The sequence below is a fragment of the Vulpes lagopus genome, chromosome 8, assembly GCF_018345385.1.
Source record: "Vulpes lagopus strain Blue_001 chromosome 8, ASM1834538v1, whole genome shotgun sequence".
In the NCBI taxonomy this organism is placed as follows: Eukaryota; Metazoa; Chordata; class Mammalia; order Carnivora; family Canidae; genus Vulpes; species Vulpes lagopus.
In genome coordinates, this window is record NC_054831.1 from 131646945 (window position 1) to 131670359 (window position 23415).

The window sequence follows — 23415 nt, forward strand, 5'->3', positions numbered from 1 at the left end:
CACCACAAATATTTGCAGGACAAACGAAGAAAGGAACGGCGGGGCCTTTACCGCGCTCGACGACTCTGGAGACGGAAACACAAACCGAAAGACTTGTTGACGGAGACACAGTGGCCCGGGGACGCAGAGGACCAGCGCAGCCGGGAAGACAAACGGACCCATGATGTCACATCTCAGACCCAGGCGGAGTGAGAACGAAGCCCGGGGCAGGGGTACAGGGCGAGGAGCCCACGGGGCACAACCCAAGTCACACTCTAGCCCTGTCCTTTTCCTGCCTCGATCTTCCCGCCGCCTCCCAATTCCAGAAGAGAAGAGGGATATATTTACTGACCCCCTCAAAACCCAGACAATTGCTGGTGGGGCCGTTAGGTGTTCTCCTGGTGCCACCCCACCTGCCAGGTGGGGCCAGACTGGATTTCTGCTAAGGTCCTGCGGCTCAAACGTCCACGTCCGCGTGTTTGCTCCCAGTCGGAGCATTTCCTGGAGCCCTGTTCTGGGCTCCGGATGAACACGGCGGGAGACAGATGTGTAGGCGCCCTATATGGGGGTCCCTGCCCCCTCAAAGGTCCCAGTTTGGAGGAGAGGCCTGGGTGACACTCAAGAAATGCTCACGCAGGACTTGGTCACAGCCACGCTGTGCTCCAGATGACAAATGCCCGTGGCAATGCAAGGGCTAAGCAGAGGCAGCGGCGTCCACGAGAAAGGCTTTGCGGAAGGGCCAGGGGCCCAGGACAAGGTGCCAGCTGGAGCCAGTGTGGGATGGGGACAGAATAAGGAGAAGGTGACGGGTGGGAGTGGTGAGCTGGCTGGCTCGGCGGACAGTGAGGAGACGCTGAGCTCCTCAGCAGGAGCCAGAGGCAGGTCGTCAAGACGTCCGTGGTCCCCAGCACGAAACCCAGGCCGGAGCAGGTACTGCACACCTGCCAGTGGATGAGCCTTGGCAGATCCGGGGTGAGGCTGAGGGAGCCCATCCTTCTGGGTCAGTTTAAGGGTGCTAGACAGGAAAACCCTTGTCTGGAGTGCAAGCACCCAGGGGGTAGGGGGCCCTCTACCTGTCAGCCCCACGTACCCCATCCATCAGATGACATTTATCCAGGGAGTAATTAAGCAAAAAATAAAAATTAAAAAAAATCAGATGTGATTTTAAAAAGGTGCTCAGTTGGAATCTGAGTTGTGGGTCAGCCCGACCAGCCCGACCATCAGTCCAGAGAAGTGGATGAACTGGGAGAGACCAGCGAAGGTAGACAGGTCAGAGGTCAGGCAGGTGACGCCTTATTGCAGGGGGTGCAGGGCTGGGGTGCGGGGGTCACTCGCCATACAGCAGCGACAGCTGCGCGTGGCCTGCACGGCTGAGTGTCCCAGGACCCGCTGGGGTGCCGAGGGAGTACCGACTGTCCGGGTTTGCCCGGGGCCTGGTGGTGGTGGGGGTGTCATGGTGTGGGACTTCCAGCACTGAAACCAGGAAAGTTCTGGCAACCCAGGATGAGTTGGTCACCTGAGGCACAGGGCTGCCCCCACCAGCATCCCAGAGGGACAAGACTACGGGGGGTGCATGAATCGCATTTCATGAAACAGGGAAACGGAGGCATAGGCGTGTGTGTGCTGAGGAAGGGGGGACCCACAGTGGGTGGGCAGCGTGGCCAGGAGAACGTTCCGGCCCCCACCCCCTCTGCTTGCTCTGCACCCCAGGAAGAGGTGAAGCGCACCTGCACTGTCTGCTGAGCACAGCTGTGAGCTGTGCCCACCTCCTCTGAGCCCCTGGACACAGGGTTGGGAGGAGCTCACAGCCCCGTCCCCAAGAGGGGTCCCAGGCACCCCCTGGGAAATGGGCCCATCTGGCTCTCTGCTCTTCTGAGATTCTGGCCCAGGGTGAGCAGGGGCCACCACCTGGGACACCGGGGGACGGGCACGCTGCTGCTCTGCTGGCCTCCCCTGGGATGTCCCCATTAAGGCCACCCCTCAGGGAGGGCCAGGACCCCCAAAGGCAGATGCATCATGTGGCCACACGCCCTGTGGTCCTTGGGTTTAGAAAGGTCTTGGCAGCTCTGGGCAGCCGGTGAGAAAGTGGGACTCGGTACAGTGGGAGGTGATGGGGCAGGCGAGGGAAGGGAGGACGGAATGGGGGCTTGGGGGGAGATTTAGGTAGCAGGGGCCTCCTAGAGCAGTCCCGTATCCACATCAGTATCCCCCCAGGCGGCCGGGTAAGGCCCACAGTTTCTGCAGTTTCTGATTCTGCAGCTCTGGGCTGGGCTGAGAATTTGCATCACTAACAAGTTGTCGGGTGAGGCTGATGTCACTGGTCCTGGCACCTTATCTCGAGGACCCCTGGCCTGGAGCATGTGGTTATGGTGGGGGATGCGGGGGGATAGGGGGTGGGGAAGGGGCAAAGGCACGTGGTGCTGATGGGTCACTGGGAGCTGGGAAGACCCATGGGAGTCAAGATGGAAGACGCTGGAGGCCTGGTCCCCACCCTTCAGAGAGGGTCAGAGTCACGTTGGAGGGAACTTATTTCCAACGCAGATTGGTGGGCCCATCCCCAGGTTCTGGGCTGTCCAGGTCTGCGAGGGGGCCCAGGAGCTTAGAAACCACAATAAGCTCCGAGGGATCCCTGGACGCAGGCGGTCCAGGGGCCAGAGGGAGGAGCAAGCAGGGCGGCCTCAGAGCAGCACGGTGGGAAAACGCATTTCTCAGGTTTCGTGAGCTGTGCCAGGACCACAGGAACACCTCTTGCCCTAACTCAGGGCCACCTGCACCACCCACCCACCATCTTGTAGCCACTAGCTACATGGATGGAGCCTTTTTCAACGAGGTAAAATGTGAAATTCAGTTCCTAAGTCATACCAGCTACGTTTCAAATCCAGTGGCTACCCTATGGGACAGACATATAGGCCTAGGACGCTTCCCTCTTTGCAAAGAGTTATCAAACAGCTCTGGCCTGGAGAGATCCTATTGCACCTGAAAGAAGGGGTTCCTCCCCCTATCTTTCCCAGCGTGCAAGAGAAAGAAAAGATGCCACAAGAGTGACATTCCCACCCCACACCTGAAGACCCCCTGTACCTGCCGGGGGGAGGAGGGGCTCCAGTTTGGCAGAGGCAGCAGCCTCGTCTGCCCCAGAGCCCCAGAGGATGGTTCTCCTTCCTTCTGGTCGGCTGCTGGTGCTAGATTCCCCAGGGCAAGGAGCAGTCCTTAGCAGTCAGCTTCATAATCACAAACATGCTGTGGAAAACAAACTCGTAAAAGCCCAAGCAATTCCCCTTCAAAGGAAGCGACACCGCACGAAACCAACCACACACAAAAAGGTATGGTTCACGCATCACGGTGGCAGAGGCGTGAACAATGTACTGGACTTAATCACAGAGCAAAGGTGACTGAATTTATTTCTTCCCCAGGGCTTCCCAGAACACGTGTGAGGTGGTCATGGTTTCAGGGAAGGCATCGAAAGAACACTGGAGCCAAAGTCCCGGGGACGGGGGATCTCCGCAAGTGGCTCCCGGACCCCTAGCGTGGGGACAGGGATGGACAGTCTGTCGGGAGACTGGGAGGAGTGCAGGGTCCTGTGGCTACTGTATCAAGTACCCACATTAGGCAAACGCATAAACACAAAGCAGGACGGCGGGTCCCCAGGGGCTGGGGCGGGGAGTCATTACTCCGCAGGTACAGGCACAGGACGGGGCGGTGCCACCGTGCTGGAGACGGATGGTGGTGATGGTTGCACGTGCCGTGAATGCATGTAATGCCACTGGACTGCACACCTAAAAATGGCTAAAATGGTCAGTTTTCCGTTATGCAGATTTTACTGAAAAAAAAAAAGTGCAAGGTCTGAACTCCACTCTGGACCTACTGAGTCCACCCTGGAGGCGGCCTCAGAATCTACATTTGAGTCCCCTGACCCCCGGGACTCAGATCCGGGGAAGCACGACGGAGCACGGCGGCCGTGTGTACGACGATCCAGGTGGGGGGCAGGGAGGCTGTGCGACCTGGGCCGGCGGGGCAGGCCCCAGCAGCCGGCTTGGGAGGAACCAACCACAGGCCAAGAGTGCTCCCCCGAGCATCCCCACCATCTGCTCCGCGCCCTGCCCAGTGCCTGGCTCCCCCCAGGTGCTCAGGGTTGATAGGACAGTGGCTGAGGGAAAGGCCCGGGCATGCTGGTCGGGACGCAGGGGGTAAAGCGGACTACGGGGCCTCCTCGTTTGCTCTAACATTAACCCAACGCCAGAACGGCAGAGGGCAAAGAGCTTCTCAAAGTCAGGTCCATGGAACCCCTGCATCAAAATCACCCAGGGCACTCGATAAAAATACAGAGTCCCGGGCCCCTCCCCGGACCTCCAGGCAGAAGAAAGGGGGAGCCTGAGGATCGGACCCTGGCAGGCACCCCGGAGCACGGCGGGCCCCAGGCTGCAAGCCCCGCTCCCCAGTCAGGAGGAATCCGGGAAGGGGGTTAAGGGGAAATTCCCCGCTAGGCCAGGATCCCGCGGGGATCTGGGAGTCTCCGCATCTGGCCCCGGAAACCACGTGACATCTTGCAGTTCGGTCCCTTCCCCAGGCTGGGCCTGTTCCCTCACCCTGTGCGGGCCGGGAACGGACGCTGTTCCTGCTGCAAGCTCCATGCCAGGACTCTGCCCGGGTCGGGCCTCTTTGGATTCTGGCTGGGGCACACGGGCGGGGTTGTGTCCTGGAGCTGACAGAGCAGCTCCGGGCCCCGGAGGCCCTCCCTCCCAACTGCCTCTGGCTGACTGGAAGTGGGAGTGTCAGAGATGCCACCAGGGAGAGTCCCATGAGCCCCAGCGCCGCTGTCCGCTGCCCTGGCGGCCCTCAGGGAATTGTCAGCTGATGATGGAAACCACAGGGAGAAGCAAAGGTCCTGGGGCAGATGGCAGGGCATCCTGGAGCCACTGCCTATGACACTCTGGGTCACTGCTTCAAGCCCCAACCGTGTCACCTTCAAGGTGGGGAGGGGCCGGCTGTCCCACAGGAGGAGAAGCCAGCAGGAGGGCAGGTAACAAAGCCCCAGTGGTGGGCAGCTCTCGGGCTTCGCTGCTTCAGCATGGAAAGGACCTTCCCCACCCCAAGCGCCAGTTCCTCCCTGCCTGGGAGCACGGGGCTCGAGTTCGCAGGGCGCCAGCGAGCCAGAGCCCGAGCCAGAGCCGCACCGTCCAGGCAGGAGGCACAGGAACTAGCAGCTGCTGTTTCCACGGCTCTCCAGGCCCCCAGGGAGGGCTTTCGGAGGCTTCTGCACAATTAAAAGGTCCCGCACACGCTCCGCGCCTGTGATAGAGTTACAGCCCCAACTAGCTGGGCGCCCGAGCCCACCCCCAGGTCCAGGGGTGACAAGGGAGGAGGCTGTCGGCACCTGCAGGTGGGCCCCCGGGAGCTGGGCGCTCCCCGAAGCGGTCTCCAAGGCCCGGCACACGGGCGGAGGGTGCGTGCGGGTGGGTCGTCACCCCTGAGACTGCCCCCCCCCCCCAGCTCGGGGCCGGACGTGCACCTGTCCTACCTCTCTGGCTGTTCATTTCTTCTAAGTCTGGGGCTGCGGCAGCACCTTGGTGGCTGATGCCACTTGGCAGGGGCTCTGGGGAGTGGCCAGAGTCTTCCAACGGCTTCCCCTGAAGGCGGCCAAGCAGCACAGGAGAGAAAGCGCCGAGTCCCCACCTCCTCGGGGGCTGCCTCCAGGGGCACAGAAGGGTGGTCCTTTGGGATAGGAGTCAGGCCGGACTTCCCCCCTCCTGGGCTGGCGCTCACCCGACACACTCGACATGAAATGCATTCGCGGGGGGTAAGTCCACAGTAACTACACACGCGGGTGTGCACACGCACACCCGCACCTTGTAAACACGGCTTGCCGCCCTCTGGAGTGTTTATGGCCCTTAGTGACTGACTCACAGCCAACACGGCATCCCCACAGTGCTGCTCGGCCAGCCCCAATGACCCGGGGCCGCGGGCCGTGTAAACACCATGACTGACTCCACGTCTGTCAACTGGCTGTGGTGTGGGGAGAGGGGCCGGGTCTAGGCTCACGTTTGCAGTTTTCCTTGAACCGTGCACTCAAGGGACTCTTGAAATGATTACCAGGGAAGTGAACTCTTCCCTCAGAGCGGCTGGAGGGTCCTAGCGAACCCTCCACTTCACCCAGTTAGAGTATTAGGAAGAACACAAACCATGCGTAACGACGACTATGGAAACTTCCTGATTATCCTGAAGGCCAATTACGCTACGGGTCCTGCAGAATCAGCCAATCTCATCAAATCCCCATACTTCAAAGAACTTTTCTTTTTTTAATTTTTATTTATTTATGTATGATAGTCACAGAGAGAGAGGCAGAGACACAGGCACAGGGAGAAGCAGGCTCCATGCACCGGGAGCCCGATGTGGGATTCGATCCCGGGTCTCCAGGATCGCGCCCTGGGCCATAGGCAGGCGCTAAACCGCTGCGCCACCAGGGATCCCTACTTCAAAGAACTTAAAACATTTTACACACACACACACACACACACGTACACCCCATCGATTGGATAAATGGATAAATGGAAACCCTCCTCCCTCTCACGGCCCGGGTAGTGCCCTAACCAGACGCATTCCTGTCCAAGAACTCTGAAGTGGGTAATGCGATCCCCCTTTATAGGTGGGTAAACTGAGGATTGGGGCGTCAAATAACTTGCTTGGGGACACAAGCTCGTAAGCAGAACCAGGGTGCATTTGATTCCAAAGCTGGAGCCCCGTACTCGCTGCCCGGGCAGAGGAATGTTCAACCCGTCTCTGAGCAGTCACATGGGACGAGGGTGCTGCGCCCCAGGAGAGCTCCCTAGGGAAGCCAGTGGGAATTGTTTTCAAGAGCAGTGGCTTTCACTCCCGGTTGGCCAGGACAGCCAAGCCCCAGCTGTCTCCGACCCACGCAGGTGGCCAAGGATGCCCACACGAGGCCCACCTCATGGCTGGCTTTCTAAGAGTGTCCCCAGTTCCAGCGGGGAGATTTAATCTCAGTCTCAATCCAGCAGAAACCCTTTATAGAAGGGAGAACATGAGCCCAACCAATTGCTGAAATTGCTGAAGGCACACAGATAAGCAAATGCTTGACTTGCTTAAAACAAGGAATGTCAAGGAGAGGACAACCCCCGCCCCCTCTTTTTTAAAGATAAAAATTTAAAGAGAAAACAGACCTGAAACTTCGTGTGAGTCTGCGTTTTTAGAGATCAGTATGAGGGCTTTGCACAGTGCTTTGGGGTCTACAATCTGGGACCACAAAGTCAAGTCCTGGCTGTGATACCTACCAGCTGTGGGATCTTGGGCAAGTTACCAAACTTTCCTGAGACTAGCTCCTTCATCTGTGGATGGGACTGGCAACGGCACCTCCCCGCTGGGGTCCCTGGAGGACTGATTAAGACAAAGCATCCCATTTGGTGAGCACCATGCCTGGCCCCCGGGAGGGTACAGTTCAGCACAAGGAACCAGGACATAGACCCACAAGGGCCTGGTGGCCTCGGTTTGGGGGGGGGAGGGGCTAGAGGAGATAAGAACCTAAATAGCTAAGAAAAAGGTGGAGGCTGGAAGAGGCTCCATGAGGTCCTGGGGATGTTACAAGCTGGGGTTACGAGAAAAGCTTAAGGAGGCACGTGAACTGGGCCTGCAAGCCTGGGTAGGACGGGGACAGACAGAGTGCCCAGTCTCTAACTTACCAACAACTTTTAAACAATGACTTGGTGGCTTCAGCTGATCAGCAGCACTCTCTCTAGCCTTAGGGACTCAGCACCCGGGCGGCTCACGTCATTCGCTCTGACCCCGCTACCCCAATAGTCACTAGCACCCGCTGCCATCATGCTAATCTCTCGCTTGGCTTTCCTTTTTTTTTTTTTTTTTTTTTAAGATTTAATAAAGGGACAGAGATAGAGCAGGAGCAGGGTGGAGAGGGAGAAGCAGGCTCACCCGCTGAGCAGGGAGTCTGATGTGGGGCTCGATCTCAGGACCCTGGGGTCATGACCTGAGCCAAAGGCAGACACTCAGCAGACGGAGCCACCCAGGTGCCCCCCTCACTTGGCTTCACTTTTCTGCATAGCACTTGCCATCTCCTGACACATCCTGTGTGTACTTGCCTGCTAGAAATCTCCTCCCACAGATAGAAGCTCCATGGAAACAGGGGCTGCAGATGCCCCCTTTGCTACTACACATCCCTGGCAGCCACAACGGCCTGGCAGGAGTAGATGCTCAAGAAATGTGACTGAATGAACAGACCACCAGGGAAGGAGTAAGTCACATCGCAGTCTAAGAACTCTCAGGGAGCACTTGGTTTACTCTGGGGGGGGGCGGGGGGTGGTTCTGGATGACCTCCCCTCAGGTGGAGTTATTCCCACGGTGCCACCAGTAAACGGAGCGCCTGAGTATCTCAAGGTCACACAGAGATTTGAGGCAGAACCAGGTGCAGACTGAACACATCTCATTTCTGCATCTCCAGCTCTGGTCCTTAGCCTGTGCACGGAGAACGGCCACCTCTCTCGGAAGGGTCCCCACCCTGGAGGCCAGAGCTGTCACCAGCACAGAGCCTGTCACCCTGCGGATGTCAGGATACCCTCCATGAGCAATGTCAAGGTGTCCAGGCTTCCATCCTGCCAAGCCAGCGTCCCCTCTCGCTTCCCCCTTCCCCACACCTCTGAGAGCGCCAATCCCCAGACTCTGCCATCCAACAGGGCACCGCTGAGCTCCTTCAACTGAACATCGCACCCCGCTGGGGGGCCGATGTGCTGAGATGCTGGGACGAGTCACCTCACAGCCTGGCTGAAATGTTTATTTCAACAATAATTTCAGCTTGAAGAGCTCTCATTGGCTTCCCAGAGGAAAACCCCTGATAACAGCCAAAGGTTTGAGAAACCACGACCATGACAGGCCGACCTCAGTGCCCAGCCACCGTGAAAGTTCTCAGAAGCTGCATCTGATCTTTAAGAACCAGGGGATGAAGGGTGGGTGGTGAAACAGAGGATGCAAAACTTTCTGGTTTAGCTGCCGGCTTGATCCTGATTCACGCCAGGGATGCCATCTGCAAATTATGAGATCTCCACTGTTCTCTGCCCTAAAGGGATCCCACCAGGGCCATCGGAATAACCGCCACCCCCAAGACCTTGGAGACAGGCGTTTCTCAGCTACACCATGTCATTAGGATATTGTTATTATGAATACACAAATGGGAGTCTATGTAGACACAAAGTAAACACATCTCTCTCCACCCAGCCATCTCCGACATGTTTACATAATAACAACCCCCGCTGGCACAACAGTCAGCCTTGGGTCACTGAGGTACTTTACAGACAAGACAAATCTCATCGTGACACAGGTCAGGAGGGCGGAGATGGAACAGACAGCATCACATCCTAATGGGACACTGGGTCAACAGGGTCATGGACAGGTGCCCCATAAGTGAGGCTGGTAACTTTTATTGAACATCGACGATGAACCAACGAGGTGATCTGCAAACACCAGCTTTTGAACGATCGGAGTGTTAGCGGACATTAGTCATTACGAGCACTCTTTGGACGGGTAAACCGAGGCTCACAAACATCAAGCAACCTGCCAGGCCCTCCTATTTGCTCGCTCTCCGCACCTGCTCTGTTTTACACCAAAGATGTCTTGGGCTCTAACTGCTCTGTGCAGCCGGGGAGCAAGCAGGACTGTCTCCAGCAGGCCCAGCCCCAGGGCCAAGGGGTCTGTGTCCCATTTCTAGACACTTGGTGACCCAAGACTTCAGTGGCTCCAGGACATTGGCGGCAGCTCGGCTAATCACAGCCAACGGGTCGGTGGTCCCAGCTCCCGTGGCTACGACTGTGATCCTCAGGATCCCGTCTCCTTGGGAGACCAATGCAGGCAGCCTGGAATTAGGGGGCCTTGCTGCTGGCTTTTTCTCATAGGAAAGAAATAATTATTAGGTAAATAAGCCCGGTGTTTCCCAGCTGGTTAAGCCTGCTGTCTGGGAGAGGCATTCCCGCGTCAACTGACGGAGAAAATCTGAAATTGAGGGACCTTGGGCAAGCTGCTGAAACTCTGGCATTTTCTATCCTTATCTTCACGAAGATAACACGACTTCCCTCCCAGAACTGTGATAAAATTTTAAGGAGGCACCGCACGTAAATCACTGCAACGTAACAGGTACTCGGGATCTAATGAATGATCCCATTGGACTCCCCCCCCACCCCCGTCTCCCATTTTTCCTGGAAAAAAGTGTTCAAACTTCAAACTGACGATGACAGACGCTTCCTGGGGGCCGGTCATCTTCCGTCTACTTTCCTCCTGGGGTCGAGGGGATGCTGGGGGTCCTGAGGGCAGCTCAGCTCAGCTCCCCCTCCCCCTCCCCTCCCCAGGATGTACAAGTGGTCCCGCTCCGAACATTTTCAACGTTAAAACGCGGTCCGCGGCCTGCGGCAGACGAGCCGGCGACACCCAGACCCTCGCGCCGAGCCGCCACCGCCACCGCCACCGCCGGGCGCCTTCCCGCACGGGTCCCGCGCGCGCGGCCCCATCACTGCGCCCCGGGGCAGCCGCGGCCAGGTGCGCTACAGGTGCGGCCGCCCCGCCCCCCGCCCCCCGCCCGGCGAGGTCTCGGGCCGCGGGATCCCAGGCAGGCGTCGCGGGCGGGGGGCCCCGGGAGCCGAACCCCGCGCCCCCCCGCGACCCCGGGGCGCGGCGCGAACTTCGCCGCCCGCGCTCGCGATCCCGGCCCCGAGCGCCCCCGCGCGCCCGGCCCCCGCCTCCCCGGCCCCGGCCCCGCCGCCCTCCGCGCCCCGCGCGCACCTACCCGGCCGGCCGCCGTCGCCATCCGCGCCCGCCTCGCAGGCTGCGGGCCCCGGGGGGCGCCCCGGCCCGGCCCCCGCCCCGCAGGACGGCTCCGGCTCGCCGTGCGCCGCGAGCTGCCGGACGCGCTCCCAGCTGCCCGAGTCGGCCGCCCGCATGCCGCCGGGGGGGGGGGGGCCGCTGCCGCGGGGCGCCGCGCTCACGGCCGCCGGGGCCCACGCCGCATCCGGGCGCAGCGCAGCGCCGCCGCGCGCCGGGCCAGGCTCCCCGTCCCGCCGCCCCGCCGCCCGCGGCCGCCGCACGCGAGGACTCCGCCGCCGGCCGCTCACGTGGGAACGACTCGCACTCCCGCGGCTCCGCCTCCCGCTCCTTCCGGGCTGGCGACGGCCGCGGCCCCGCCCCCGGCTCCCGCCCCGCCCCGGCCGCGCCCCTCGGCGGCGCCCGGACTCGCCCCACGGCCCCGCCCCCGCCCCCGGAGGCGCCCGGATTCGCCCCCCGGCCCCGGCCCCGCCCCAGCCGCGCCCCTCGGCGGCGCCCGGACTCGCCCCACGGCCCCGCCCCCGCCCCAGCCACGGCCCCGCCCCCGCCCCTCGGCGGCGCCCGGATTCGCCCCCCGGCCCCGGCCCCGCCCCCGGCCCCGCCCCGCCCCGGCCCCGCCCCCTCGGCGGCGCCCGGACTCGCCCCACGGCCCCGCCCCCGCCCCAGCCACGGCCCCGCCCCCGCCCCTCGGCGGCGCCCGGATTCGCCCCCCGGCCCCGGCCCCGCCCCCGGCCCCGCCCCCTCGGCGGCGCCCGGACTCGCCCCACAGCCCCAGGCCCGCCCCGGCCCCGCCCCCGGCCCCGCCCCCGCCCCTCGGAGGCGCCCGGATTCGCCACAGGGCCCCGGCCCCGCCCACCGACCCGCCCCCGGCCCCGCCCCCTCGGCGGCGCCCGGATTCGCCACACGGCCCCAGCCCCGCCCCGGCCCCGCCCCAGGCCCCGCCCCTCGGCGGCGCCCGGACTCGCGCCACGGCCCCGACCCCGGCCTCTCGGCGGTGCCCAGACTCGCCCAACGGCTCCGCCCCGGCCCCGCCCTCGGCCCCGCCCCCAGCCCCTGGCCCCGCCCCTCGGCCCCTCCGCGGCGCCCGGACTCGCCCCGCGGCCCCGGCGAGCGCTCCGTGGCCCGGTTCCGGGACGCCCGGCGCATCCCCGACGCGACCACTTCTGGACCGACCGCGGCTCAGAAAGGCGGCCCGTGGCGCAGAGGTCGGAAGGAACCGGCTGCTCCCAGGTCCCCGAAAGCCCGGAGCGACTGCGTCGGGCGGGGGGGGGGCGGCCCGGCACCCCGATTTGCATAGTCTCGGCTCTTCTGACACCCCCGCCCCCTCCCCGTGACAGCGCTGCGGAACCGCTGAAGTCCCAACAAGCGGCCAGGAGAGGGCAGAAAGAATGGGACATTCCCAAGCTCATCTGCGCTGTGCGACCAGACGTCCTCTAAGGGGACGTGATGCTGAGCGCGTTCACTGTGCGGGTGGGGGGGAGGGGGGCGGGAACCCACGTGCTCCACCTCCCCCCAGGACACCGTCATCTGCTGGGGGGCCTGTGTCTGCATCTCACTTCCCGAGCCTATTTCCTCATCCATAAAATGAGGCATCAGTAAGTCCCACCCCGTGCACGCTCAGAGATGCTTCTGAATGTCCCTCTGCCACAGCCAGGACTGGACCCCGGAGTGGGTGGGGGGCCAAGCCCGGCAGGAGGTGGCACCTTGCCTGCGCACACATCAACCTGCCTGCTGCAGTGGGTGCTCCAGGGGCTGGCGGTGCTCGCTGTAAAATGAGTTTGCAGCTCGCAGCCCCCTTTGATCTGGGGATTATGATGCTCTTTAGAGGGACTAATTATCTCCCTGCAACCCCAAGAAGCCGGTCTGGTCCCCACCCCCACTCCTCGCAGTGGAGACATGGGGAACTGAGGCCACATAGCCAGGTGAGAACTCACACCCCCTCGGTGATGTCCCCGGCCTCCCCTTCCAGGCAGCACACACCCAGGCCTGGCTCCGTAACCTACGGTTCCCACAGGCCCAGGCCGGAGCTCTGGGAATTTCTAGGTCACGGGCATAGGGCTCTCCAACAACCAGGGGAAGCGAACTACTTCCCTCCACCCAGCCCCAAGTGTCTAAAACTGTTCACAGGTCACTTTCCTCTCTGTGGGCGAGGAGCCCTGCCTCTTAGCAGGCACTGTGGTCCGGCCACCATCCATCATGGCCTTGCCAGCCATCCCCCAAAAAACGTCTTCCTTACCCTTCCTATAATGCAAAAACTGACCCAGTTGTAGAGGCCCACAGGGCTGCCTCAGACCCCCCACCCCTGTTAACTGGAACCCCAAATGCCCAGCAGAAACCTGACCAGTAACACCAAATGCTGGTGGTGCTCCCAGCCAGGAAAGGAAACTACCCAGAGGGTGAAACACCCACACCACGCTAAGGGGAGGAAACGGACCTCACACCACATGAGAGGAGATGCTGGGGATCCCTCGATTCTTTTGCCTTTTCTGGGATAATCGGCAAAACACAACAAAAGAAAGATTGCTCCGAGCCACCCTGGGGGGAAAAACTGGGAATGCCCTTGCATTCTGGAGACACCTGGCACAGGACTCTCCGTTCCAGATGTCTTCAGGGACCCAAATGAGGACATGAATGAGTGCTATGGGCTGTACTGGGCTCACTGTGGTTTGTTTCTTAGGGACTTTTAGGTTGTATTCTTTGGCTTAGACACACTTTGCATAATAAGCAGATAAGAAGGTGCTTCCGTGAGGCCCCTGGGTGGCTCAGGGCATGATCCCTGGGTCCTGGGCTCCCCGCAGGGAGCCTGCTTCTCCCTCTACCTGTATCTCTGCCTCTGTGTGTCTCTCATGAATAAATAAAATATATTTTTTTAAAGGAAGGTGCTCCCACAAAGGAACATGCACTTTCCCATATTTCTTGAAGTACATGGAACTCTTCCTCTATCTTTCCACTTTTGGTAGAGACACGCAATTTTCCCTTGATTCCGTAACAAGAAAACAGCAGCACAAGCATGAATGTGTAGCACTTGCCACTTGGATTCAGTGTCAGGGAGTCTTTAGGGAGGGGTGGGGACTGTGGCACGTAAGAAGCAGTAGATTGCTGTCATACAGGAACGTGGCTCTAGTGTCACCAGAAATTCATTTATTTATTTATTTATTTATTTATTTATTTATAGCTACTAGGAATATGGATTTTTAGGCGTGATCCAAGTTCAAAATGTTGACAACTCTTTAACACGGAGAAGAAAGAGGAGAGGGTGAGGAAGGAAAGAACAAGAGAGTAAACAGGTCTAGACGTTTCAGAAGGCAGAAGGCAGAAGACTCACCTTCCCTTGCTTTCTGGGGGCTCTCAAACTGCCCAGGCCTCCCCCCGTTGGCATTAGCCTCAGTCCCTGCTCCTAACTCTGCTAGTGGGCAAGCTTTTGGCAGCAGCGGCAGCCTGAAGCCTTCTAGAAAAAAAAGCCACCTGCCTTGGGTGGGAGGTGTTTCTTCCTGGAGGTAGGTTTCTCATTAGGAGGATACCCTGCACCCAGGAGACGTTTCTGCGCGGTTCTGCAACAGGAGATCCAGGAACCAGGTGACAACTCACTTTCTGCCCTGAGCACTTGGGCAGACCCTGCAGGAATGATGACGCCAGGGTGGTGTTGACTGGAGGAGACTCCACGACAGAGCCCGCTTCTGAGCATGCAACCTGGGAAGACGTGCCTTGCCCTTGGGTTAATGCTGTGCTGTCGGCGCCTTGAAATTCTTAATTATTTTTGAACTGGGAGCTTCACACGTTCACTTTGCACTGGGGTCTGCACAATTTATGTAGCTGGTTCTCCTCCCAGGAGATCTTCCCAGCCTCTCCTGGGGATGCTGGGAATTGACGTCGGAGACAGCTAGGCCTGGGATTTGGCTCATTCTGTCCTTCTCCCGGGCACGTTGGGTCCGGCCTCTGCAAGGCAGCAGGGAGGGAGGATTTGGGGGCTGGGGCAAGGCAGCAGGCACTGTCCCCGTCCATTCCTCCAGACAACTAATTAAGGAGCCATGGTAGAGAGGGAAATCGGATGGGGGGGAGGGTGGCCCGTCAGCCAGACGGTGGGGCGGATGCTCTGCTTCTGAGCTCTGAGGCCAGATGGTGTCCCCATGACCCTGACCTCAGGTGCCACCAAACAAAACAGAAAGGCAGCTGAGGACAGGGACGCTAGGGATCACAGTATCCCTTGGCTTCCAGGGGGCCTTCCTTTAGATCACTGGAGAAAATGACTAGATAATCTGACTTAAGGGAAAAAAAAAAAACCCTAAACATTGTGTTAAAGGACCCCGCTACACTTGATGTGTGCTCGAAGTGGAATATTGGAACCCACTGGAATTTTCAGGTATTTTTTTTCCCCCTTGGCTGTGCTTTCAGTATTTGTAGAAGAGATTTGACTAAGATCTCCAAGCCAACATTCCTGAAGTCCTCTCCAAACACCTGAAACCAAGACAAAGTTAGCAACTCTAGATTCCTAGGAATCTGCACAGTTTTGTCTGTAACACCTTCAGGAACTCCTGGCAACACTTGCCGGGGGTCTGGAGACCTCGGTAGCCAGGTGGCCACTAGCTTGTGTGGGCCTGTGGAAAAGGACCTTACGCCTAAGCTCCTCACTGGCCGAGGTGGCCTTTGCTGTCCTTCTCGGGGTGACTGCGTGGGGGTGCTCTGTGCGTGGGTCACTAGCAGTGATAGCAAACGTATTAGCTATCTGCTGCTGCATAACAAATCACCCCCAAAACTTAGCAGCTTAAAACCACCAGCGTTTATTATCTCTCAGTCTCTGTGGGTCAGGCCCACGGTTCAAGGTCCCCGGAAGGGCTGCCATCGAGGTGTCCACTGGGGCTATAGTCAACTCAAGGCTCTCTGGGAAAGATCTACTTCCAGCCTCACTCATGTGGCTCTGGCAAGATTCAGCTCCCCGTGGGCTGTTGGCCGGAGGCTGGCCTCGGGTCCTTGCCGTAATAGAGCTACGGGTGTACTCACGAAATGGCAGCTGGCTTCCCCCACAGGGCTCTGAGAGAGAGCAAGACAGGTTGCATGCAAGGTGGACACCAGGGTCTCTTTGTAACCTAAACTCGGAAATGACATCCGTCTCCTTTTCCCTGTTTGTTAGAAGTGAGTCACCAGATTGTGCCCTCACTCAATGGGAGGAGGGGTGATAGGAAGGTGTGGATCAGGACCAGAAGGCAGGGATCGCTGGGGGCCACACTGGAGGCCTCCTGCCGCAGGAGGCTGGGGACACAGGACTCGAATCCTGACTCGGGCACACACTAGTGTATGATCTCAGACAAACAATTTTGCCCCTGGAAGCCTTAGGTTCTTCATCTATAAAATGGAGAGGATCGTGGCTACTATCTCGGAAGGTTGTGCTGGGGGCAGGTTTCAAGGACAATACATACACGTAGAGCTCTGAATGGTGCCTGGCACAGGGCAAGCCCTCGAAAAATGGGCTGGGGGGACATGGCTGGAGGAGGCTGGAGGGACACGGCCATTGCTTCCGAGTCAGACAGGCACTACCTGCTATCTCCATGGAGATCTGCAGCCCTGTGACTTGGAAGGCCTTTGGCAGGCCCTGGGATGCCTTTGTGACCAAGGCCACCAGCAGGGACGGAGCTGGTCTTCCCTTGGCCATCCCTGTAGGACTTTGGGGCACAGGTGCAGCAGGAGGATTAGACAGGATTTTCCCCCAAACCTATTTAGACCTTTGCCCTACGGGGATGGAGGATTTTACCCGCGATCCATCCTGCCATCTGTCCTGGGGAGGCCTTCCTGGCTGGACACTTTTGTGTGCCTGTCATGGGCTCACCGGTACCCTTTGACGATCTTCCTGGGGCCCCAAATGACCTGGCAAAGATGCTGATCCCCTCTGGGGGCTTCCAAAGGGCCAAGGCTTAGCTCAGTCCTCGGGCGGAGCTGGGCATTAAAGCACTTGCACGGAGTGCAGCTGGCCTCCGCGTCCGGCCTGTAGGACTGTCTCGGGTCCCAAACTAGATTCTCAAGTGCAACAAAAGGAAAGAAGCCTTTATCCAGGGGCCGCATCTCCCCCATCTCCTCTAAGCCCCTGTTCTGGGGAGTTTACGTCAAGCAAGGAGGTTTCTGCAAGAAGTTGAAATGTTGCAGCTTATTCAGAATAAAGACAATAACATCAAAATATCACGACTTACAACAGTAATACTGGCAAATACTGACGGGGCACCGACTCTATGTGTTCTAAGAACTTGACACAGTCATTTAACCCTCCCAACAACCCTGAGAGATACAAGTAGACGGTACACAGTATTATCATCCCCATTTATGGGCGGGAAAACAGACACAGAGAAGGCAAGTCACTCACCCAAATACACACAGCCAGGGAGTGATGCAAGCAGAGCTCAAGCTCATGGAGTCTGGCTGCAGACTCAGTGCTGACACCCCTGATGCTACTTTGGCGACAGATGTTACCACTGAGTGCTCCCTTCACCCCAGGGGTGCTCTTTCTAGCTCATTCAACCCTCCAAAGCACCCTATCCCCATCCCAGATGAGACACAGGTTTATGGAGACACAGGATTTACCCAAGATCATGTGGCTGGTAAATGCGGGGGGCGGGGGCAGTCTAAGCTTCAGAAGTGTGGGGTGTCATCTGGGGAAAATCCTCCCCCGTCAGAGTTACGGAAAATGCCTGCCTGTGGGCCGGGGGGATAGCCTGCTCCTTGCCCTCGTTCTGAAGCCGGGAGTCCAGGACTCCCCAGGGTAGTTGGAGGAGGGGGCATGGGGGGTTTGGGGGTGTGTGGGGGTGTGTGTGGGGGAAACGGGTCCTCTGCTGCCCAGGGGGCCACTAGCGGTACTTCCCCTTCTCCAACTGGTTCAACAGCAGGTTTGAACCAGGGGTCGGGGGCTCCCCAGAGTGGGGCTGGCGGCCACCCCCACAGTTTTCAGTCCTTGTGTCTCCCCTTCCTATGTGTGACTCAAAAGACACAGAGGGCCATGGGCCATCAGAGTCCGAGATAAAAATAACATGGACTGGGGCAGCCTGGGTGGCTGAGCAGTTTAGCGTGCCTGCCTTTGGCCCAGGGCGTGATCCCGGGGGTCCTGGGATCGAGTCCCACATGGCGCTCCCCGCAGGGAGCCTGCTTCTCCCTCTGCCTGTGTCTCTGCCTCTCTCTCTCTCTGTGTCTCTCATGAATGAATAAATGGAATCTTTAATAAAAGAATAAAAATATGGACTGTTTACTGAGCACCTCTGCTTTTGTGCCAGGAACTCCTCTGCTAGGTACTTGTTACATATACATATATATTTAATTTAAATTCAATTATTTTTTAAAAGATCATTTATTTATTTATTTATTAGAGACACAGAGAAAGAGAGAGAGAGAGACACAGGCAGAGGGAGAGCAGGCTCCATGCAGGGAGCCCGATGTGGGACTGGATCCTGGGACCCCAGGATCACGCCCTGGGCTGAAGGCGGCGCTAAACTGCTAAGCCACCGGGGCTGCCCAAATTCAATTATTAACATAGAGTATTATTAGTATCAGAAGTAGAGTTTAGTGATTCATCCGTCTTACATAACACCCACGGCTCCTGACATCACGCGCCCTCCTTCAGGCCCGTCACCCAGTCACCCCAACCCCCCGTCCTCCTCCCCTCTGGAAGCCCTCAGTGTGTTTCCTATAGTTAAGAGTCTCTTATGATTTGTCTCCCTCTTTGATTTCATTTTATTTTATTTTTCCCTCCCTTCCCCTATGATCCTGTCTTGTTTCTTAAATTCCACACACGAGTGAGATCATATAACCATCTTTCTCAGATTGACTTAGTTCACTTAGCCTAATACCCTCTAGTTCCATCTGTGTCATTGCGAATGGTAAGATTTCATTTTTTTGGTGACTAGTATATTGTATATACACATACACCACATCTCCTTTATCCATTCATCTATCGATGGACATCTGGGGGCTCCTTCCATGTTTTGGCTATTGTGGCCATTGCTGCTATAAACATCGGGGTGCAGGTGCCCCTTGGAATCACTATGTTTGTATCCTTTGGGTAAATACCTCATTATTTAAATGTTAATTTACCAAGGCGCAGAGGTAGAACCATCACTGTTAAGGGTTATCAGTAGTTTTGGGTAGAGCACTTTACACATAACCGCTCCGTTCAATCCCCACAACACTATGTAAATACTATCCTTATCCTCACCTTATCAATGGGGAACCCAAGAAACTGAGAGCTTTAGTAGGTTGCCTGAGGTCACACAGTGCTATACGGTGGAGCCAGGGTTCGGACGCCTGCCATTCTGGCTCTAGACTGTTCTCCTAACTTTTATTCTGTTACTGTAATTATTGTTGTTTTACAGTTGAAGAAACCAAGGCTTAGAGAGGTAAAAGGATTGGTCTAGGATCACACAGCAGGTCAGTTTAGACCTAGTACTTCAACCGAGCCTGTCTCCCTTTAACCATCCACCGACTCAACAGATACGAATTGCACACCAACCATGTGCCAGGCACTGCACTGGGCTCCCGAGGCGATGCCCGGACAGTGGAGCCTGTCTCGGAGCCCTGCGGGGACACCATCCCTCTCCCCGCTTCGTGTCCACGGCCGTTACCTGCAGGGTGCCCGTCCAGGGACATGGAGCTGATTTGATGGGAGAGGGGCTCTTGCGAGGGGCTGCGGCATGGAGTTCTGCATGCATCTTGCTGCATCTTCCCTGTACTCACTAGTGAAGTTGAACAAGTCAGGCCACCTGGGGCCTCAGTTTCCCCACCTGCGAGATGGAAGCTAGGATAGTCGCCTATCCCCCAAGACTGTTCTGTGACGAGCAGAGGAGCCCCTAGGTGGGAGCACCCATGGAGCTGCAGACGGCAGATGGAAGACAGCTGGGCTCTGGGGCGGGTTCGGTAAAGGATCCATTTGCTCGTTTGCTCATTCGTTTTGTTTGGTCACGTCTGTGCTCGGCGCCTGCCGCGAGCGCACGCCTGTCCTGGATGCTGTGGGAAGAGGCAACAGGACCCCAGCGTGTGGAAAGCTGACACCCCACTTGGACGTTAAGATGAGAAAGGGGGCCTGGGGGCAGATTCAATCTCTCTGAGCCCCCCCACGCCTCATGGGCGGGGCTTCGGTGGGCCTCTGCCACCACCTCTCCAGGGAAACGGAAGGATCCCAAAGCCCACAAGCCTGGTGAACCCCTTCAGGGTTCTTGCATGCAGGGCAGGTGCGGAGGCCAGAGATGCTGGCCTGGGCTGCCCCTTCAAGGCTGAAAGTGCCCATGTCTCCTAGGGCGACTTAACCTCATAGAGGCTAAAGCAAGTTTGAACCACTGGGGTAAGAGCCCTGGGCAAAGGCCGGGCCCTTCGCCTGAAGGTCTCTAAGCTACCGACAGAACCGGGCATCCCAACGCTGCGGTGGGGTGCAGTTGTTCAAAGACAAAGCCGGCTTCTCCGTCTAAGAAAAACAGAAGCCCAGAGAAGTTCAGACACTTGCCCAGACACACACAGCAAATCAGGGCCCCAGGCAGACGGACGTCATGGGGTCCTAGAGCAGGGATTCTCAAGGTGGGACCCCTGGACCTGCTGCATCAGCACCATCCCTGCACATGTATGAGAAATGCAAATTCTCTGCCCCACCCCGACCTCTTGAGTCCCAAGCTGTGTCTTCACAGCCCTCCAGATAGCCCTGGCGATGATAAACTTGAGGGCCAGTGCTGTGCCCAGAGTGAAGGCTGCTGGATCTCTGCCTCTTCCGAGGGGGGGAGGACCAAGGCAGTGGAGCGTAGCAAGGTCACTTTCTGGGTGACTGTGACGTCATAGTTACATAACCACCCCTCCCCTGCCTCCGGTGGATTTCTGCACCCGGACTCCAAGCTCCAGGGCCCTCCCCTGTCAGGAGGCCACCTGCCTGGGCTCCAGGAGGCCCGTCCGCACATGCCTGAGGCTGCTTTCCCATAGATACGGGCTTTACCTGCTTGTCGGCCCGCCTGCCCGCCCCTCGGACCCCGGGCCCATCAGCCAGAGCAAGTCGGGGCTCCTCGGACTCTGCACGCAGAGCAGCGCGGCCTCCATCGCCTCCACGCAGCACCCCAGGGTTCTGCGGCTGCCAGTTTTGCCCCTGGCAGAGCCGGGAGCGGGCCTGACTCTGCCCCACGCTGCTGGGGGGGCCAAGCCCAGGGACCAGGGCAGAGCGTTCTTCACTCTGGACATCAAGAAGTCACTTCGGGCCCCGGGCTCGGGTTCTCAGGGCAGAGATCCGCGACGGCCTCCAGTCCCACTGGGACCAATTAGAATTTGTTCTAAGTTCTTCTTTTCTCAGAATTGTCCTTAAATATCTTTGGGACTGGTTTCAGGAGGCAGATACATAGGAAGGACCGGCGTCTTCCCCTGAAGTTTCTCCGCCAACAAGTAAAAATGCGTTGGGCTAACTGTAAAAGAAGCTGCGTTCTTCTTGTTTTTAAGGCCCCAGGCTTTGAAAGCCGCACGTTTCTCCCAGAGCAGCAGGCAGGGGCCCAGTGGAGGGATTCACGCATATTTCTGGGGTGAAGGACAACCCCACGGGCTGCTGCTTGGGCTTCTCCCATCTCCCCCGGCAATTCCAGGAAGGGGCAGATCTTACACCTGAAATATGCCCACAGCGCCAGGCACACGGCAAGCGCATGATGAATTTTGTGGATTCATGCAAAGATCCCGAGTCCCAGCTCAGGGCTTCCCAGAGTTCCCCTTGTGCCAAACTCAACATGCCCTTTCCGTCACTCCAGTCCCTCCCCATTTTACCTAAGGAGAGCATCCCATGTCCTAATAAATAACAATAGGTCCCATTTGCCGTGGGGCCTGGTATGACAGACCCTCGAGAAGCATTATTGCATAAATCCTGCAACTCCCCTGTAAGAAGGGGATACTGTTATTAGACCCATTTTAAAGCAGAGTCAACTGAGGGTAAGAGAAGGGAGCAGAGACTGCAAACTGGTTGCCCCAGAGCCAAACGCGGCCTTGGAATATACGTTCTTTTCTCAGCACTTGATTAAAAAAACATTTAAAACACCGGTTGCCAACTTTTTAAATAAGGATGATTTACACCAAAAAGCTCAGACATTTAGCTTTACCTCTGGAAAATCAGGAAGTCTGGGAATAGTGACGCCCCATTCCAACCCGCATGGTGACTGCGAGGCCCGCACCACCTCCTTGCTCTCCCTCTGCCCCCCTGCTCCCTACGATCTTACCCTGGGCCCCCTCACTCCTGTAAATGAGCTGCCTGGGTGCTCTGGGCGTGGGGTGTACAACCACCAGTCTTACGCCGCAGCTAATGACAGGCAAAGTCAGTGCTTATCCTGAGTCCATCTGTCTGTCTGGCATAGCTCACCTGGGCCCACCCCTGGGCGACCCGATGGGGCAGGGGATGCTGGTGTTTGTTGTATTGGCTGGGTGACCTCGGGCAGACCCCCTTCCCTCCCTGGGCTTCCCTCCCATCGATACAGCCCAGAGGCTGGACGGGGCGGCCTATTAGGCTCGCCAAAGCTCCCCGCAGCCACAGAGCCAGTTGGGAAACCGTCCTAGGGATACAGAGAGGCCAGGTGTGGACTTGCCCACCTGAGCCGTCCTGTGGAAGTGAGTACCTGGTGGCAGGGGGACCATGTCATTAACCGGAGCTTTGCCATCAGCACTTACAGGGGCCAGCGATCTGACCCTCCCCAGCGACAGGAGGCTGGGTTCCACCCTTGGAGCGGCTTCCAGCAGCAGTAAGCTAATTGCACGGAGCAGAGAGCCCATCAGAGACGACCCGACTCCCTACTCCGAGATGCAGGGTGCCTGAGCTGGGAGGTACAGCCAGCTTGTCCCTGCCGAGGTCAGTGTGAGGACAAAGATGCCCTGTGGGCACCGGGCAAGCTGGTCGGGCTCCGCGCTGCCAAGGGGAAATGCTCATTCAAGTCTCGAGAACAGAGACCATTCATTCAACCTCCCTTCTCTGTCCTCATTCTGCAAACATTTGACAGGAGGCATCGGAGGCCCAGAGAGGGTGGGTGGGGAGTGGTTGCCTAAGGTCACCCAGCACAAGAGTCAGGTGAGGGCGCAGGCGTCTTGAGCCCCTTTTGCGGGGTCCTTCCCATATTCCCTCTCCTTCAGGAATCCTTGAGCCTGGATTTCCGAGCCAGTGGAGTGGCCAGTGCGGGCAGGGAGTATCTGTGTGGTCCAGAGACCTAGTGCGGGGCCTTGTGCACGGTCCCTAGGACACAAACCACGGCAGAGAGAGTAGGGACCTGCGGGCTCAGGGGTGGCATGAGCCGCCTGAAGCTTCTAGAATGGAAGCTCGGTCTACAAGAAAGTTGGCAAAACTGACAGCCAGCAGCCCACATTTGGCTCACAGAAATATTTTGTTTTTCCCCACAGTGTTTTAAAAAAATTCACATTAGCTGCCAACATTTAAAAATTGGGGGATTTCACATAAAAGACAGGATTTCGGGTTTCTCTTGAAGAATCTTAAGATCTGGCAAAAGCTGGGCCACATTTCCACCTGGTAAGGATGGGCGGGAGCTAGGCCTACTCCCTCTGCTTCATCGTGCTCACACATCTTGCCTTGTCTGTGTGACCTCCCTGTATGCAGGTTTGGGGATTTCAAAGGCCTCTCTGTAGCCT

The 23415-nt window shown here is 58.1% G+C and overlaps 1 protein-coding gene across 3 annotated transcripts in view; it reads right to left on the reverse strand.

The window, feature by feature from the left end:
- Positions 1 to 23415, reverse strand: part of KAZN (kazrin, periplakin interacting protein) — a 785323-nt gene that overhangs the window by 133876 nt on the left and 628032 nt on the right. Inside the window, exon 1 of one of the 3 annotated variants that reach the window (XM_041767724.1) lies at positions 10772 to 11049. The exons of the other annotated variants lie outside the window; for them this stretch is intronic. Within the exon in view, the coding sequence (XP_041623658.1) occupies positions 10772 to 10925 (154 nt within the window). The 5' untranslated portion in view covers positions 10926 to 11049. Of the gene's footprint in view, positions 1 to 10771; positions 11050 to 23415 lie in introns of those variants that run through there. 3 annotated transcript variants of the gene reach the window in all.